This window comes from Rhineura floridana, chromosome 6 (genome assembly GCF_030035675.1).
Source record: "Rhineura floridana isolate rRhiFlo1 chromosome 6, rRhiFlo1.hap2, whole genome shotgun sequence".
NCBI classification, from domain to species: Eukaryota; Metazoa; Chordata; class Lepidosauria; order Squamata; family Rhineuridae; genus Rhineura; species Rhineura floridana.
The window spans coordinates 3,931,706-3,950,881 of record NC_084485.1 but is presented as its reverse complement, the minus strand read 5'-3'; the positions used below and the strand labels follow the sequence as shown (position 1 = coordinate 3,950,881).

The 19,176-nt window shown below is 47.9% G+C and overlaps 1 protein-coding gene across 1 annotated transcript in view; it reads left to right on the top strand.

Moving 5' to 3' along the window:
- Positions 1–297: 297 nt before the first annotated feature.
- Positions 298–19,176, top strand: part of DNMT3B (DNA methyltransferase 3 beta) — a 52,671-nt gene continuing 33,792 nt past the window's right edge. The window contains exons 1-2 of the mRNA XM_061630778.1: positions 298–597; positions 18,471–18,609. Of these exons, the coding sequence (XP_061486762.1) occupies positions 18,477–18,609 (133 nt within the window). The 5' untranslated portion in view covers positions 298–597; positions 18,471–18,476. The remainder of the gene's footprint in view (positions 598–18,470; positions 18,610–19,176) is intronic.

Here is a 19,176-nt window from a genome sequence, read left to right as displayed (position 1 = left end):
CACCCAGCCCCCACCATTTCGCTTGGCCAGCCAGCCTCACCCTTACCTATTTTCTCCCCCCCCAACCCTGGAGGGTTTGCTCATCTCCATGAGGGCCCCGCCTGAGGCCAAGGGATCCGCAGAGGCATGCGGTGGGGGATGGGGGCCTGGGGGTGGGGTATGCCGGTGGTGCCTCCCTTCCTCCCTGGAAGTGCATTCACCTGGAGATCCGCCTCTTTCTGCATTGAACTGGCCGGGGGAGGATTAGGGAGATTTGGGCTGGGGGGTTGGGAGGGGGACGTGCTTGGCTCCGATCCCCTCCCCCTGCCAGCCCAGCCCAGCCCAGCCGAGGAGGAGGGGCCGCCCGCGCGCCCAGCTACTCAGCTTCGAGCAGCGCGGGGAGGGTTAACCGCCCAAGTAAACGTAGTTTTGGGGTTGTCAGTTTCCGATTCGAGACCCGGGAAAAAAAGAAAGTCACGCCTGGCCGCTGGCGAGCCCGCAATCGGGCGGGCAGAGCAGCCTCGGCGGCGGCGGCGGCAACACACGAGCCCCGGCGTGGCCCCCCAGGAAGAGGCGGCGCGGCGGCGGCAACCAGAGCAGCGGCGGCCGGCCGGCGAGGTAAGCGCGCTCGGTCGCATGCACCGGGTCGGCCGGCTACTTTCGCTGGTGGGGCGTCCGTGAGGAGGGCGGGGGGATGACCCCCAGGATAGGGGTCCGGGCGGAGCAGAGCCGGAGGGCTTTGTCTTGCGGGGCGGGGGGATTGCGATTTGGGGCTGGGGGCGCCGCTGGGGAAGGAAGGGCGTGCGCGCTGCAGAGGGACTACCCCGGGGGTCTGGGGGCGGTCCCGGGAGGGGGCTGCTGCGAGGAGTGTTTTAGAGGCGCTTGGCGAGCAACAGGGAGACGGAGCGGGGGGGGCTCCCCCTCGCCACTTTCTCTCTTCCCGCCCCCCCAACCTCACCGCGGCGGCTTTCTGAATGAGCCTTGGGACGAGCAGCCGGCTGCCTCCCGGAGGACAGAGCGCTCAGGGAGGAAGCGCGCGCTGGGAAGGTGGGTCGCGCAGCCCGATCCTATGCGCGTCTACTCAGAGGCAAAGCCCTGCTGCGTTCAATGGGGCTTGCTCTCACGGGACAGCGTGTCGGACTGCAGCCTTGGTCGGGGATACAGTCCCCGAACTGGGGCGATCAAGGTTGTGAGACGGTTTCCCCCTCAACTGCCGAAGCGCTTTCCCAGCAATACGGTCCGTACTCACAACAGCCCCGTGAGGCAGGCCTCTCTTTCACGGAGGGGGAGCTGAGTCTAGGGCAGAGCCCGGCTGTGACGTCAAGGCTGCACCCCTTTTCATACGCGCTTGGGAGTGAGTCTCGTGGAACAAAGTAGAGTTTACTTCTGCATCAAAAAGAGTGTTGGAGCAGACCAGCCTGCAGGGCCCCCTTTCTCTCTACTGGGGGCCAGCCACTGCATACATACATGATGCCCCCCTCAATGCAATGGGAACGTCATGGGACCAAACCACCAGGCGTTGGCCTACTCAGCCTCTCACTCCGCCCAGTCAGATCATCAGAGGTGTCCTGGGTGGGAATTAGCTGGTATCCAACCCAGCATCAAGGAAGGCTTTTCACACACTGTTCTACCCAAGTAGAAGTTCTTCAGAAACCATTGCCCATAGACAAGAGACACTGCAAAACCGACAGAATGTCCCCAGGCATCTTCAAGACCAGGTAGAAGCTTCTCTCATTCAATAACTTTGTACATCAGCCTTCAGCAACCTGGTGCCCTCTAGTTGTTCCAGACTATATCTCCCATCACTCCCAGCCGTTACTAGTCCACACACATTTTTAGTAGCCCACTAGCCCCTGTTAGTAATTTGGGGTGGCCACCACATGGGCCTTCTCCTGCAGCAGAAACACGGAGGTGAGATGTGTCCCTTTCGGAAGATCTGTTTCCTTAGATCACTCACTTATTGATAAATCCCACTGGGGCCAGTGGAACTTTTCCACGCAGAAAGTGGCGTGAAGATTGCAGGGTGATCGTGGGTGCACCTGTACGTGTATATTTGTGTAATTCAGAAGATCACACTTGTCTGTTTTACTGATTTTTTTGTAACAGATCCATTTGTAGAGTCATCACAGCATTCTTGGGTTAATATTCTCAATTAACACCTAAATGTGGATTCTTTAACTTTTGAAAACTTCAACCTCTTTCATTCACACAGCTGAGGTGTCTAATGGTGCAGCTCACGTACTGGGAACTCAGTACTGAACTCAGTGGGACTTAACATCTCATTGAAATGTATAGGATTGCAATGCAAGACACACAGTCGTATCCACTGCTAGTCCTACTCAGAGAAGACCCATTGAAATGAATGGACATGACTAATTTAGGTCCATTCATTTCAGTGAGTGGTATCCAGCTAAACAGTTCTGCTAGCAGAAGCACTTTTGGCTGCAAAGCTGAACTTCTCCCTCTTTTTCCCTGTGTGCACCCTAAAAATGTTGTGGGGATTCCCCTAAACCTCCAGAGCACATTTAGGTGGCGCACAGGGAGAGAAGAGGGAGAGTAAGTCCCAATGCACAACCAAGAGTGCTTGCACTGCTTAGCTGGATGCTGCCGAATGGGTCTACTCTGAGCATAGCTTAGTTGAATACACCCCTCGGACTTTGCATTTGTTTACAGGGTTGTTTACATAATCTCGCATTCACCTGTTTTGTTGCTGCTGCTGCTGTATGAATGGAGGGTGAATGTTTGTAAAATAACTAAGGGTTTGGCTTCAATGAGGCAAGACGGCATTGGAGGGTTTCCGAGTGGCTACCATTTTGATTCATATGTTGGGCCCTTGGTGCACCACGTTCACATGCCAGGTTTCTCTGGCAGCTGCACATGGGGAACGTTTGCGCTTGAGCTGATGTGAGGTTATATGAAATTCCTGTACATGTCGGTGCATTCACACATGTCACTTGCAGCCATCGAGCAGTTGCCCAGCCTTTTTGTGCAGTGGCTGTTCTGATTGTGGTGATTTAAACTTCATCATTGCAGAATCTTCAAAAAGAGGATTTGCGCCGGCAAGGTTCAAAGAGCTGAATCCACTTGGAGAGTTGCTTTGTACAAATAGATGTGCAATGTGCATCCTTGGTTCTGGTTCCAGCAGCACAATCTCACCTCAGGATGCATGTCTGAATTGGTTTTATGCAGAGCACGGGGGGGGGTGCTTTTTGAGAGACCTGGGCATTGATGTGTGTTTGAGACCTCCCCCTTCCTTATCTTCTCAGTCAGAGTGCACTGTTTGTCTATGTTGATGAGTCCTTCTCCATGTGGGAGGCCTAAGGCAATCACTTCACCTCCCCCACCCCCAAGGTCTGGATGATTGGTTTGGGGCCAGTTAGCCTCTCAAATGGGCAAGTAACCTTTCCAGTTGTTCACCTCAGTTTGAAGAAGAGCTCTGTTTGACCAGAACAGCTGCTTCTAGATTGTTGTAGCTGGGATTGTATGCCAGCCTAACTCAAAGCTGCTTGACTTAGATTGCATCTCTCGTTCTTTGGGACCACCAGCACATGTTTCCATCGAAAGGTGTGTGTCTTGAGCAGATATTAGCTGGTGGTTAGAGGCATCAAACCATTCCTGAGCCAGAGGAAGGAAGGGGAGAGGGTAGTTCTCCAAATGCTCAGCTCTAAAGCAGAAGTTTCCTGGAGCTTTGAGGCCTTCCGGTAATGATGTAATAAAAGAAAGAGGGTGAAGAAGGGAAGGTGGGTTGAGACAGAGCCACATCCTCTGCTAGGTGAGGCTCTGGGGGAGTATGTATGTATGCAAGGGTGGGGGAGGAAGAGGTCCAGGGGTGACTACATTAGTTAGCCTTGGAGGCTAAGGTGGGGAACTCAGAAGGATCACCGGAGAGATTGTAAGCAGAACTAATTTTCACTTTGCATTTTTGCAGGGAAGGAAGGACAGTGCTAAACGTAACATAGAGCTCAGCTCCAGAGTCTGTTTTGAATGCCAATATGAAGATTATTAAATACTGACCCACATTGCAGGGCTGTAGTGAGGATTATGGAGATATTTGTGTGAGTCTGTGACATCTTTTGAACACTCCAAATGAAACAGTAATTTTTAAAAAACTATGTATGTAGACTCTTCAAAGGCTGAAGGGTGCTAACAACAGAAGACCAATTAGATAACGTTTCTACAATAAAAAAAGAAGCAAACCCAGAATACAGTTAAAAGGGACTAACTGCAGGACAAATAATGTCCAAGTTAACAATAACAATAATGTCCAAAAATTGTTGCAATTGTTATGGATCTGGAGCAGATTTTTTGCCAACAGTTTCCTTTTTAAGAAAATGGCAGCTGCTTAACAGTTTATTTTCCGCCATCAGGTACATCTTTCAGGAAACCACATTATAAAATATTTTCATCCTTGTCTGTGCGTGGGGACCTGAGCAATGTGTGTGTGAAAAAATGAACATGAAACTTAAGAACATAAGAACCAGAGGCACATCTAATCTGAGCCATCATTTGGCCTAGGAGTGAGGCCCAAAACGTTTTTTATAAGTACCAGTGGGCATCATTTCAGCATCTCATTGACCCTCATGGAAATGGGATAAGAACATAAGAACAGCCCTGCTGGATCAGGGCAAAGATCCATGTAGTCCAGCATCCTGTTCTCAAGCAGCTGACCAGATGCCTCTGAGAATCCCTCTAACAGGACTTGCAATAGTGTTCTCCTCAGCTGCAGTACCCAGGGACTGGTATTCAGAGGCATACTACAAGTGATAGTAGGATATTGCCGTTATGGCTAGTAGCCGTTGATAGCTGTATCTTCCATGGATCTGTCTAATCCTCTTTTAAAGCCCAACCAGGTTGGTGGCCATCAGTAGACCAGGGTAAGATGCTTGAGTACAGGGTGAAGCCAACAAGAGTCTTTGCATCAAAACTCTCTTTCTCTGTGGGTGTATCCAGTGCAAGAGCTTCTTCATCAGACAATAGTTTGTTCATTGTAGTGTCTTTCCAAGTTTTCGACACCAGTTCCCCTGTAACCTTGATATCGCTGATTCCACCTTGTGTACATGATCACACATACTATTGGGTGGGGGAGCTGATCTCTTCCCATGTGTGCTCTGCTTGAAGCTTGGAATTCCTAACTGAAATAATCACATATGAGAAGTCACGAGGAAATGGTGAAACATCTCTGCATAGTTCCCACTGACAATTTGTGGATATCAACCAGTCAATCAATCAATCAATCAATCAATCAAGTCTAATCTAATTTAATCTAATCTAATCTAATTATAGAGTAACACCACACTATATATTTTGTTGCAATCACTATATATGTTTTGTTAAATAAAAATAAAGTAAAAAATAGTGAGTGTTGATGGTAACAATTAGATGATTGTCTGTATTTCACTAGTGCAGTGTTCCTCTTTATTGACAGGCCCAGCCTCCAAAAGGTCTCCTGTACCTTTTAAAGTTGTGCAGGGGGAAGGGAGAATTCCACCTTGTGGTTTTTCCCATTACAGTGTTGCAAGAACACCTGCACTTGGCTGAATTTTCTCTTCTCTTAAAGATACAGAATCATTCTCAGGCCCTGAGCCTGGCAACCCTAATTCCTGAGATTCTCAGCTTGCCTTTCTGTAAGCGCATTTTCACCCTCATGGCCTCCAGCGTGACCGCTTTCCTCTGGCTTCCTCCCACCCACCAACCCCTCCTTCTTGTCAAAAGAATTTAAGTTCTTTTGCAAAGCTTAGTTAATTTGGTTCCAGAACAAATCATGGAAATTAAGCAGATATGCATAATTGTTGCTGATTTGCACAATTTAATGAGACTGTAGTGGGCTGAGGTTTTTATGTTTTAGGAACTAGCCTTGCTTTCAGAGAAGCAACAGAGAAGAAGTTGGCACAGGTTCAGCTGGTGGTGGTGATGGATATTGTGTCTGTGATGTATGGACACCCCTTTCCCAACGGGACGAACTGAGAACCACCAAACTAATTCAGATTTCAGAATAAAGCTTTGGGGGTGGGGTGGGGCTGATTTCCACCCCCTCCCTCAACCCCATAGTCGTCTTATTCTGGTTTGTTTTCTGCCTCCAGCAGCAATTTGAAACCAAATTTGTGGGAAAGGAGGTAATAATAGGAGAGGGGAAATATCTAGGAAAAAGCAGGCACAAGCTTCTAAGGTCAGCACTGGGAGTAGAAGAGGACCAGGAATCGATGGGCCACTTTCTAAGCAGCAGGCTTCTCTCCAGATTGCCCTTTATGTGGATGAAAACAATTTATTTTCATCTTAATGGTACTGGATTTACAGAGCAATCCGACTCAGGGGTAGCCAGCGGGAGGCTCTACAGCCTCCACTTGCTGCTTGGGAACTGCCGGCCCAGCTGGATTCAGGCTCCGTTGGGAGCTGCACATGGGGACGGAAATCAGCGTTCCCTGTAGACCACCACTGGGATCATTTTGCTGTGCCAGCCTTGTTGCTGGTGGAACCTCAGGCTGGACTGGGACCCGCGGGAGTGCTGTGAGGGGGACTTGGATGCTGCGTAAGTCTTCCCTTGCCATGCCTTCCTCAGCAGTTGCCTACACTAGTGGTCTGCTTTTATATTTAGAACAGTCAATCATGAGATAAGACAAGCTGTGCTGGTCAGTCCAAAGGTCCACGTTGTCCAACTTCTTGCATCCCACAGTAGCCAGCCAGATGCCTGCAGGAAGTCCACGAGGAGGACAGGAGTGCAAAAGCCCTTTCCTGCTGCTGTTCTCCAGCAACTGATGTTTAGAGTCGTACTGGAGTTTACTATGAATGGCCATCGTGATTAGCATCCACAGACCACCTTGTCCAATCCCCTATTAAAGTTGTCTAGGTTGGTGACAACCATCACCACATTTGGCAGCAACTACCACATTTTAGCTGTGGGCTGTGTGAAAAAGTACTTCCTTTTCTCTGTCCTGAATCTCCTATCATTCAACTTCATTGAATGATCCCTCCTCCAAATTGGGTTCTAGTGTTATGAGTAAAATGTAAATGTACTGCCTTCAAGTCGATTCCGACTTATGGTGACCCTATGAAGATGGTTTTCATGAGGCTGCAGGGCAGTGACTGGCCCAAGGTCACCCAGTGAGCTTCATGGCTATGTGGGGATTCAAAAAAGGAGGTCCTAGAACAACACAATGGGGCAGTATGCTAGCAATGGGTGACCAACCGATCAAAGGCCTCTTGGATATATAAATCAATGGGGTTGAATCCAACTGCTACTCAGAGTAGATCCATTGGGCTACTAAACTGCACATGTGGAACTGCTTGTGCAATGGGACTTTTCTTTGTCCTCCCCATGTGTCCCCCACACCATCCCCAAATCTGCTGTGGAGAATTGGGGGAACTCCCAGAACAGATTTAAGGGGATGCACGAGGGGAGGGGGGAATCCTGTTGTGCAAGCGGAAGTTGTTCTGCTCTTGCCATTATTTAGTTGAAATTCTGCCCATTGAAATGAATGGGCCTAAGTCAGTCATGCCTGTTAAGAACATAAGAACATAAGAAGAGCCTGCTGGATCTGGCCAGTGGCCCATATAGTCCTGCATCCTGTTCTCACAGTGGCCAACCAGATGCCCCGATGGGAAGCCCACAAGCAGGACCTGAGTGCAAGGGCGCTCTCCCCTCCTGAGGTTTCCAGCAACTGGTACCTGCTACCTCGGACCAAACTATGTTCAGTGGGCCAACTCTTACTCTGATTAATGTTGGATACAACGCATATTTAGTGAGGAAACTACCAGAATGATTCAGTCAGCATTTCTAAATATCCTTTTAGGCCTTTTAGTATTGAGCTCCTTTTATAAGTCATCTCTGACCCATCTTTTCTGCTGGCCAGTGGCTCCAACTGTGCCATTCTCCGCTACATCTCGGGGGCAGGGCGTCTTCTCCACCACTCTGAACACAGGCAGCTATTCCAAAAGAAAACAGAGGTGCCCTTCGGATGGAGTGGGAGGCGCTGCCCCTCTTCCTCCCTTGAGCCTTTTCTTCTCTGCTCCCGCAGGAGAGTCAAGCAGGCAGACCTTGAGTCTGTCCTTTGAAGTCAAGGAAATGAATGCAGAATCGTTGGGCTTGCAGAAGTTTATCTGGGCGGATTCCTCCCCACCCCCTTTGAGCAATGGCTTATTCAGTCAACTAATGGTGGCAGTCTAGGAGGTCCACATTGTCTGATCGTTGCAATGGCCTCCACTGCTGCATGCCATGATATGCACAAGTTAGATTTTTGCAGCCTGTCCACAGCATGAGGGTTTGGTCACTGGATGTCCCCTCTGGTCTTAGTTACTTGTGCCTGCCATTCAGAGAAGGCAAGGTCAGTGCAGTCCCCCTTCAATGCCTGTCTCTTGGATCTGCACCTCCCGGTTTTCCTCCTGCAGGGCCTCCATGCAAGCCCCAATTAAATGATTTCAGCCAGAACTTGCTAAATTGCAATCCCCAGTAACAGAGCAGAGGGCAGCTCTGCAAGGACAAAAGCGGGGGATTAACTCTATAAAGGAAGGAGGCGGGGTAAGAAAGTGGCAGCAACCTGGCGCTCTGGTAAGGGGTGTCCAGCGCTGCTCTGTGCACCTCCACCCTCCCCAAAAAAGTGACTCGGCTGCAGCAGCTGACTTTCAGGAACCGACCAACCCTCTTTTGATTAAATCACTGAGTAGGAAGACAGACGTTGGGGCTGTAATGACTCAGTGTCTCTCCTCCCCCCCTTTATAAAAAAATCATGGTGGTTAAGAGAATCAGGATCTCATTTCTAGAGTTGGATGGTCTGTTCCCAAAGGCAGTTGGGTGCATTCTTTCCCCCTAGAGCGTAACGTGCCTGTTTATTCATCTTTCTTTCAGCGTGATTCATTCATTGAGCCAGCAAAGCTCCTCTCTTGCTTTCTGGGCTTCCACCTGTTCCTGGCTCCCTCCTGGAAGCCTCAGGGTTTGGAGGGATGGATAGGAGGCAACGCAATTGACAAAATGGAAAATAAGAACAATGTGAGACACTCCTCAGTCAAAGGGTTGGTGCACACAGGCACACCCGCCACTGAACGACTGCAATATATAGCAATGACTTCCACATGTGAAGGGCCCATTCTAGATGAAACATCCCAGAGAGAGTCTTCCCATCGCATCAAGCAGAGTGTTTTTCAGTGGGGTCGGTTCAGGCATTCCGTTGCCAGGTTTTGAGCAGACAACTCAAGGGATGTGCATGAATGTGTGATTGGGGCCAATGTCACGCAACTTGATTCGTGGGCAGGCTAGTCCCATCCCCGTGGCATCTGGCCATCCCTTTCCCGACTATGAAACTCTACGCTTTGCTGTATGACGTGGCTGCTCAGAGCAGCAAGAGTGAGGTCTGTGGCAATCTTAGGTTAGGAGTAGGAGGTGAAGCAGAGGCGTGGCAGAACTTTTACAGTGCAGTCCTGTGCATTTTTACGCTGTGTCCGTTAGGGCTTTCTCCTAGTAACTGTGTACAGGATCGACGGCGTATTATGAGGACTTCCAAGTGTGCAGCCTTCCGGAAATATGGAAATCATGTAAAACCTGATTCCTTTGGCTGGTGAGATTTGTCCTGGGTGCGGCATTAATGAAGGGAAATAAGAAAGTAAATGGAAATGGATAGCATTAGCTCTCCTGCTGCAATCTTTGGGAGATGACATAGTAGGACAACGGAGGAAAAATGAATGCACCCTTGTGGCTCAACCGTTAGGCCAGCCTTCCTCAATCTGGTTCCTTCTAGCCATGCTGGAGGTTTGGTTTGCAACATCTGGAGGGCACCAGGTAATGAAAAACTGCCCTAAGGCTACAATCTCAAGCCCACTTACCTGGGAGTAAGCCCCATTAAATTCAGTAGGACTTCTGAACAGCTGTAGTAAAGATTGCACTGTAAAGCACTGGTCTTCAGTATTGGGTCCCCGGATGCTCTTGGATGACAATTCCCATCATCCCCATGTAGCATGGTCGATGGTGAGGGATGATGGGAATTGTAGTCCGTCAGCATCTGGGGAGGCAAGGCAGAAGACCAGTGCTGTAAAGCATCAAGTTAAATATGCCAACATGCATCAATTAACACATTCCCTGGTTCATTAACTGTAACTTTTTACAAGCTGCAGTTTAGCTGGGTTACCCAGAGGCATCTGGCTGTCCACTGTGAGGACACGATAGTGGACTAGATGGGCTTTTGGCCTGATCCAGCAGCCAGGCTCTTCTGATGTTCCCATGTTATTTATCTGAAATGTTCATACCTTGCCTTTCCTCAAAAGAAGAAATGGTGCATTCTCTGGGTCTCTGAACAGCTGAGGCATAATGAACCTGTGTGAAGTGACTCTGAGTCTGTACTTTGATGCGCACTCAGAGACAATTGCTACTAGCATAGGCTGGAAGAGAGCTGGTGTTTCATAGTAGCTAAAACTGAATCTGTAAACCCAGGTTCAAAATCTCAGGGCTGGATGGGCTTCCCGTTTGGGTTCTGGATAAGCCCTGGAGCCCACTGGGCCTCATACACATGAGATGCTACTGGAAGGGAAGATTCGTAATGTCTTGCCAGTCCAAGCCGCTGCACGATCCCACTGCCTGTGTTGCTTGTGCTGACCTTGGCCCTGAATTCTTAACTAGCAGTGCTGAAACCATTAGGATTGCTGCCTTTTTTAAGGCAGGGCTTTTGTGCTTTCAACAGCTGGATGACAGGCAGGCAGCCTTCAGGAGTAGCTTTTCCTAGCACGGAGATGAAGTGAAGGAGAATTGTCCCCACACAACTGATAAAGAGACTGGACCTCAGCTGGAATAAAAAATGGGGAATGGTGGTATGTTCTCTAATGAAATGGGAACCTGTCCTCTCCTCGTGCATGAAGGAGGGCAGGGGTGTACACGGGCATGAACCTGGGGCTCTCCATCTTGCCTCATTCCTGATCACTTGAACTAAGGGGTTCAGGGGATTGTCTGAACTGAGCCACACAGTTGCAACATGCAGCCTCCTCTGAAGTGAGGCGATTCAGTTGTGCTGCTGGTATCAGGAGCAAAGTGAAGGATTCAGCCACACCTGAGACAGAGTTTGCAGCAGGATTACTTGCCCCTCAAAGGAGGCTGATTGGAAGGAATCAGTTCAGAGCAGTGAATCATACAGAGCTGCAGTGGGCAGCCCCATTGTGCTTATAGAAGTCTTTCATTTTTCCTGGGTGACGGTTTGGGCATTACTGTCCTAATCCAAGACATTGTTTCCTTAATCTTGAGGAAAGGCAGTCTAGTCTGCACATGGTCAGGGACAGTCTCTTTTCCTCACGAGTACTCCATATGTGTTGTGGCTGAGCTCTGACACTGAAAACATGTTTGGGTCCAGGGGCTCAGCCACATGAGGCATCTCCGGAGGAAAACCCCGCCTGAATGACAGGCGGGACCTTCAAGGTCTGTGAGCGGCAGGGCGGAGTCCAGCATGCCCAGGCAGCTTCCCCATCCCCCATTGTGTCCTGGGTCTGGGAGCAGATGTGCAGGATCAGTAAGATTTCAGAAAGCAGTTGGCGGGTTTACTCCATCCGGGACACCAAATACCTGCCTGCTTGCTTGCTTCCCTTTGTAGCAGAGATTGCCGTGCTACAGAGGTGAAGATTTGAACGGATAACAGGGATTTGTGGGGACATTTTGGCATTTGCAAGGATGCGCACAGACACCTGACCAAGGAATGCATCCAGTGAAAGGACAAAAATAAAAAGCATCCAGTGAAAAAGACCTTTAAGATGCTGAAGAAAAAGTATTGCACTTTAATTCCTTCCCGATGCAATTTGGCCAGAGCAGGCCTCCCTTGACCCATTTAAGCTTCCCTGTGGACAGCTCAGAAACATTTGTTTTGAAAACACTTTGGCAAAACTCCTCTAAGGACCCACCGAGAAATGCAATGATATAACTTTAAGAGTCTTGCCTACAGTATTTTCAAAACTAATGATTCTAAGTTCGCAAGGAAACACACATGCTCCCAAGAAAGGTATATTTTCGCCCGTGGTGGCTCCATGTCAGTGAGGCAGTGGAATCTGCTCTGGGTTTTAGCCCAAACTTTCAAGGAACTGTCCAAAGTGCTTTCACACCTTGGACAGTTCCTTGATTGGTCAGACTAAAACCCAGAGCAGATTCCACTGCCCCACTGACCTGGAGCTACCAATCATCACTATTTCTGGCCAAAATGTGTTGGGCACAGAGCTGAGAAAAGTTACTTTTTTGAACTACAACTCCTATCAGCCCAAGCCGGTGGCCATGCTAGCTGGGTCTGATGGGAGTTGTAGTTCAAAAAAGTAACTTTTCCAAGCTCTGGTTGGGCATTAATCAAATGGGCAATACTGTTTCTTCAGCATCTTGAAATTGGTTCTCCCTTTTTTGATGTTTGCAAGGACAGAATGTGGCCCCCACTGTGCTGGAGTCTGGAACATCTCATGGGCCCAAAGCTGGTGGGACAGGCTCTTTTTAAAAAAAAAGTTTTGTTTTGGTTTCTCAGATGAGGTGAGAGGAAAGGAGCTGAACCCAACAATCAGAGACCACCACAAGAAAAAGATCTCTCAGCTCAGCTCCCTGCCATCTGTGCCTCAGAAGCATTCATTGAACATAACCATGGAATCTTTGGCAGCCCATCCCAGACTCAGGGTGTAGCCAAACACCTGTTTCCTAACAGTGCGTTACAGGCTGGGAGTTTTGTTCCAACACAAGACCTTTGTCTGGAGATCAGTGACAGCAGCCAACTTTTGTTTTGGCAAGCATGCCACAAATCGCACTAGGTGCAGTCCCACAACACTCACACATGCATAGTGACTGGGCTGGTATAGGGTGGTGGCTCTTTCTTTATGATGACCCATCTGTTTTGCAGAGGTGGGGGGAACCTGCGGCCTTCCAGATTTGTTGAACCCGTTAACTCCCATCACAGTTAGCCAGCCGGCTGGCAGCCAGCATGGCCAGTGGGCTGTGATGGTTGGAGCTGGAGTCTGTTCTCCTCTGGAGAGCTGCAGGTTCACCATCCCTGTTGCAGAGAAACACATAGCATGTTGTTTTATACCAAGTCGAAGCACTGGTCCATTTAGCTGGGTATTGTCGATCCTACCTTGTAGCAGCTCTGCAAGTTTTTGGACAGGGGGTCTCTCCTACCCCTACCCCTACCTGGAGATGCTGCTGAGGAATTAAATTGGGGACCTTCTGCGTGCAAAGCATGTGTTTTACAAGTGAGCTACGGCCCTTCCCAAATAGACACCGTGCTGCATTTTTACCTGTTCTAATGAGCACTTAATTCGTAGCCACACTTCCATACAGAATTCACATTACATAGAGAGTTACCCAGTTCTTTGCCAGCCAGAAGGGCTAAGGCCGCCCAGCTGGGTCGCTGTCCAAACATCGTATGCTGCTTTGATCTCTTCCCTTTTGCCGACCACCGCCTTTTGGCTTTATTTCTTTATTTCTTTATTTAAAATATTTCTATCCCACCCTTCTACCCTGTAATAGGGCACTCAGGGCAGCTTACAAAAATAAAAATCAAACACGTACATAATCAAATTGTAAACAATAAAATCACAAAAACATTAAAATAAATTAAAATACATAAAATACTATATACATATATATAGGGAGTGGTACTAAAGGGGACTACAAGGGTAAAATTTAATGTAGAAGGCATAAAATCATAAAATCAGTGTCAGATTGGATCTGGGTCTTTCTCTTAGATGTTTTCCCCATTTTACACATGAGCTTTCACCATGGATATATTTGGAAGCTGTGCTGGAAGTGCTAAACTTCAGCCATCAGAAGCTTTGGGTTACTAGTGATTTTCATCCGCGCTCCATGACAGCATGTTCTTCCTTGGTGAACAGTCACAAATACACAGTGATACATCACTTTGAGATGTATGTGGAAGGCAATAAATAAATAAACACAGGTTCTTGCAAGACCCAATATGGCTGTGCTTAAGCTAAGTGTATAAAATCAGATATGTAAAGCTAAAATTGCCACGTTGGTGTTGCCTCTAGTCAGATGACAAGGCAGAGCTGGAGTGGCAGGGCTAACCTGATGTAGTGCCAGTGCTCACTGTTGATGGTTGGCTCTTGCAGTGGGTGTTCCACTAGATCAGGTGTGGGGAATATTTGGCTCTCCAGGTGTTGCTGAACTGAGGGCCTCCTGCAGTTCAGAGCCATCTTATCAGAAGGTCTGTCCCACACAACATAGGAAGTGGACCTTTAGTGTTGCGGCACCTACGCTTTGGAATTCCCTCCCCTTAAATATTAGACAGGCGGCATCTCTGTTATCTTTTTGGTGCCTACTGAAGACCTTCCTCTTTCAACGAGCCTTTTAAGTTGAGACCTTATCCTAGTGTGCTTCTGTTTTGGAACTGTGTTTAAAGATCTAAAAAAATGTTTTTACATGTTTTAAGATTTTTTTAAAAGGTGTTTCTAGTGTTTTGTCCCTTGTTTGCCATCCTGGGCTCTTTCTATAAGGAACGGTGGGATAGAAATTTGGTAAACAATAATAACAACTTCCATCAGCCCTAGCAAGCATGGTCAATGGCCAAGGATAATGGCAACTGTAGTTCAGCAACATCTGGACGACCAAAGATTCCCTAGGGCTTTCATCAGTGGTAGGTCCTGGAGGCCCTTGGCCCCTTAGTAGACATTCTTCAGTGTATAATAATAATAATAATAATAATAATAATAATAATAATACAACTACAAGAGTGGCTGTATATTATAGCCAGCATGGATTTTTCGCATTCCACAATGTTAATTGAAAATACCCCCCATGCCATTTTGCTGCTTCATAAGCTCGTTTCAAAACAAAACCTTACAAAACTTACAGTCCTGAACTCAGAAACACTTGCTATACGCAGAACGCATCGTATGGAAAGCAGGCTTGGACCAAGAAGAAGGAGGTGTGAAAATTGGAGGGAGAAATATCAATAATTTCAGATATGCAGACGATACCATCCTACTAGCAGAAACCAGGAATGATTTGAAACGAATGCTGATGAAAGTTAAAGAGGAAAGCACAAAAGCAGGACTACAGCTCAACGTCAAAAAGACTAAAGTAATGACAACAGAAGATTTATGCAACTTTAAAGTTGACAACGAGGACATTGAACTTGTCAAGGATTATCAATACCTCGGCACAGTCATCAACCAAAATGGAGACAATAGTCAATAATAATATAATAATAATAATATAAATTTTATTTGTTGGTCGCCTATCTGTCCAGGTTAGTGGGCGCTCTAGGCGACTTACAATAATAGAGAGCAGTGCATAATACAAAATAAAATACAAGCAAACGCAATCATAATCCATTTAAAAGCAATTTCTATTTAAAACCTTATAAAATTAATCCTCCCCAATCCCATAGGCCCGCCTGAATAGCCAGGTTTTTAAGGCTTGGCGAAAACCCATCAGGGAGGGAGCATGTCGGAGATAAAACGGAAGGGAATTCCAGAGGGTGGGGGCCACAATCGAAAATGCCCTCTCTCTGGTCCGCACCAGCCTAGCTGTTTTAACCGGTGGGACCGAGAGAAGGTCTTGTGAGGCTGATCTTGTCAGGCGGCATGATTGGTGATTCTGTAGGCGCTCCTTCAGATAGACTGGAAATCAAGAAATCAAGAAATCAGAAGATGGCTAGGACTGGGGAGGGCAGCTGTGAGAGAACTAGAAAAGGTCCTCAAATCCAAAGATGTATCACTGAACACTAAAGTCAGGATCATTCAGACCATGGTATTCCCGATCTCGATGGATGGATGTGAAAGTTGGACAGTGAAAAAAGTGAATAAGAGAAAAATCAGCTCATTTGGAATGTGGTGTTGGAGGAGAGCTTTGCGCATACCATGGACTGCGAAAAAGACCAATAATTGGGTGTTAGATCAAATTAAACCAGAACTATCACTTGAAGCTAAAATGTTGAAACTAAGATTATCATACTTTGGACACATCATGAGAAGACATGATTCACTAGAAAAGACCATAATGCTGGGAAAAACAGAAGGGAATAGAAAAAGAGGAAGGCCAAACAAGAGATGGACTGATTCCATAAAGGAAGCCATAGACCTGAACTTACAAGATCTGAACAGGGTGGTCCATGACAGATGCTGTTGGAGGTCACTGATTCATAGGGTCGCCATAAGTCGTAATCGACTTGAAGGCACATAACAACAACAAAGTTTTCATGGCAATACAGAAAACAGAGAGAATCGAGAGTTCAAAGTTTAAAAAAACACAGACCCCTTTTGGTTTTTTTTTCTGTCAGAGTTCTCATAATCTGTTGAAATTCATTAAAAATCAGCCATGTGCACAGAGTCCCTGTAATCCTGTTACTGACCTTGCCCCATACTCTGATCTTCATCTTCTGCAGTTTAAAAGTTAAAAAAAATGCCTGGCTGATTTTTAATTAATTTAAGATATTTTACATGGCACTCAATGATAATGTCAAACATGCTTAGTAAGAACCAACTGTCAGTGTTCTAAAAGCCAGACTCCCAGCTGCTGGGCTTGGCTAATCAGGGGGCCACACCCACGCCAGACTTTGATATCACCTGAGACAATCATGGTTTCCCCCAAAGAATCCTGGGAAGTGTAGTTTGTGAAGGGTGCGGAGAGGAGACTCATTCCCTTTACAGAGCTCCAGTGGCCAGAGGGGTTCAACAGTCAGTCCCTCTTCAAAAGATTGAAGGTCTGTGAGGAGAATAGGGCGTAGAATGCTGTAGAATAAAAAGGTGGGGGAAATCTTGAAACAGATTGATACTGTTCACAATGTTTTCCTTTTGTAAAGGAAAGGGGCTTCCCCTCTGCCCAATGCCCACCTACCCAATCTCCTCCCCTCCCCCTCATTCTCCCCCCCTTCCATACCCCAGGTCATTTTTACCTATCTTAAGCATTTGCACAGGAGTAAATCCCACTGAACGTAATATGCATGCAAATGATCAAATCTGTCCTTCCCTTCCTCCTCCTGTCCCATCCCTCCTGCCCTTTCACCCCTCCCCTTCCAATCTCCTTACCCCTTCCCCTCCTTCCCTCTCCTCTCCCCTCCCCCTTTCTCCTCTCCCCCTCATGGTCAGTTTCACCAGTCCTATGTGTGATTGCAGAGGAGTAAATCTCATTGAACTCAGTAAGTATGCAAATGATTAGACCTACCTTTCCTCTCCCCTTCTCTTCCCTCCTCCTTCCTCTCCCTCCTCTCTCCCCTCCTCATCCCCTAATGATCAGTTTCACCTATGCTAAGCATGATTGCAGGGGAGTAAATCCTGTTGAACTCAATAAGCATGCAAATGATCAATCTATTCTCAGCAAACTTGCACAGGATCCCATTTCTTACCCCCAGATTGAAAAGCAGAGAAATTCACTAACAGGCAAGAAAACCTTGCGGTTTAGGAACATATCTATAGCCAACAGATATTTCTATCAAACTTTAAAAAGCAGGGAACGTGTTGCCAAATTCTTCCAAGCTGCACAGGAAGTGGATTGGATTGTGGAAGACCAACCCAAATTGTGTTTCCATTTTGACAAATTTGTAGAGCAGTACAATGTCTTGGAGAGGAGGTCAGGTCTCCTGCTCCCCTGGTGCATTCGCTATAGCTGCCCAGTTTCCCTGCTTTTTAAAGTTTGATAGAAATATCTGTTGGCTATAGGTATGTTCTTAAACGTTTTTTGCCTATTAGGGAATATCTCCATCTCTCTCTCTTAACATAAAGTTACCTGATATCAGCTGACTGGGGCTGATGAGAGTTGTAGTCCACCTTGGGGAAAAAACAGAGATGGATTGCCTTCAAGTCGATCCCGACTTATAGCAACCCTATGAATAGGGTTTTCATGGTAAGCGGTATTCAGAGGAGGTTTAGCATTGCCTCCCTCTGAGGCTGAGAAGCAGTGACTGGCCCAAGGTCACCCAGTGAGCTTCACAGCTATGTGGGGATTCTAACCCTGGTCTCCCAGATCGTAGTCTAACACTAACCACTATGCCAGTTTGGGGAACGTTGCTGTATACCAAGTCAGGCCACTGGTGAGCAGTCTAGCTCATTGTGGTCTCTCTGCTTGGCAGCAGCCCTCCAACACTTTTGCCAGCCCTCCCAAAGTTTCCTCCTGAAGACAACGACGCACCTCACTGGGGAGGGCACTCCACAAACACAAGCAAAAGACCTTTTTCAATTGGAAATTCACTTGGAGCTCAGGCAGGTACTTTACACTGTAGTCAGACCATTGGCCTATCTAGCTTAGTACTGTCTACACTGACTGGCAGTGGCTCTCCGATGGTTCAGTTAAGAGTCTTTGTCCTACCTGGAGATACTGGCAGGGATTGAACAAAGCAGACGCTCTGCCCCTGAGTGACAGCTGTTCCCTAAATGTGTGCCTGTCCACAGGGTGACTGCACTCCTGTGTTTCACCACCTGGGTGACTTACATTCTGAAGAATAAGTAAACATGGAGCAGTGGTGAGTTTTTTTAAATTGGGCAATAACAGAGTAAAGCCGGGCCTGCCGTCTCTTTTCTGCCCTGCCCCCATCCCTGTCCTGCAGGTTAACATGAGAAAGGAAAAGCGAGTCCGCTGGGAGGACAGTGATGAAAAGCTGGTCTTGGTCAACGGAAGCTGCGGGAACCCAGCCGAGGACAAAGTGGACCCCACCTTGAAAGTCACAGGGAAGCAGAAGGCTGCAGGTAGCTAGGGTAGAGAGGCAGGCCCCCATCACTTGCAAAGGGAGCCGCGTGCTGTGCCTTCACGCCTTCCAGCCCAGACTGGGAGGATGATGCAGGATGGTGCTGTGGGGGCGGCGGTTGGAGGGGAAGGAGGAGAACTGGATTGCTTGGCCATGCAAAGAGGCCGGCTTGTGCCTCTTTTGCTGAGGACCTCTGATCATCCCAGTTTGCACCCCCATTGTAGAGCCAAATGGACAGTGGAATCAGGCCTGGTGCCAGTGGCCGGCCAGGTCAGGCACTAGGCACTGGGCTCCTACTGGGAGGAAGGGCAGGATATAAATCTAATAAATAATAATAGCTGAGGGCCTCCGGGGCTCAGAAAGACCCCACTTACCCTGCCTTGCCACACTGCCACACCCCGCTCTCCCTTTCCAGGCAGCCCCTGCAGATGGAAGCGGAGACTGGCTCCCATTTAAAAGCAGCAGTGCAGTCCGCCCAGTGCCGAAATGGTGTGGTGGTGAGCTGGACAGAGCAGGGGGTTGCCCTGGTTGGGTGGAGCCAATCAGCTGCACTGCATCAAGGGCCTGC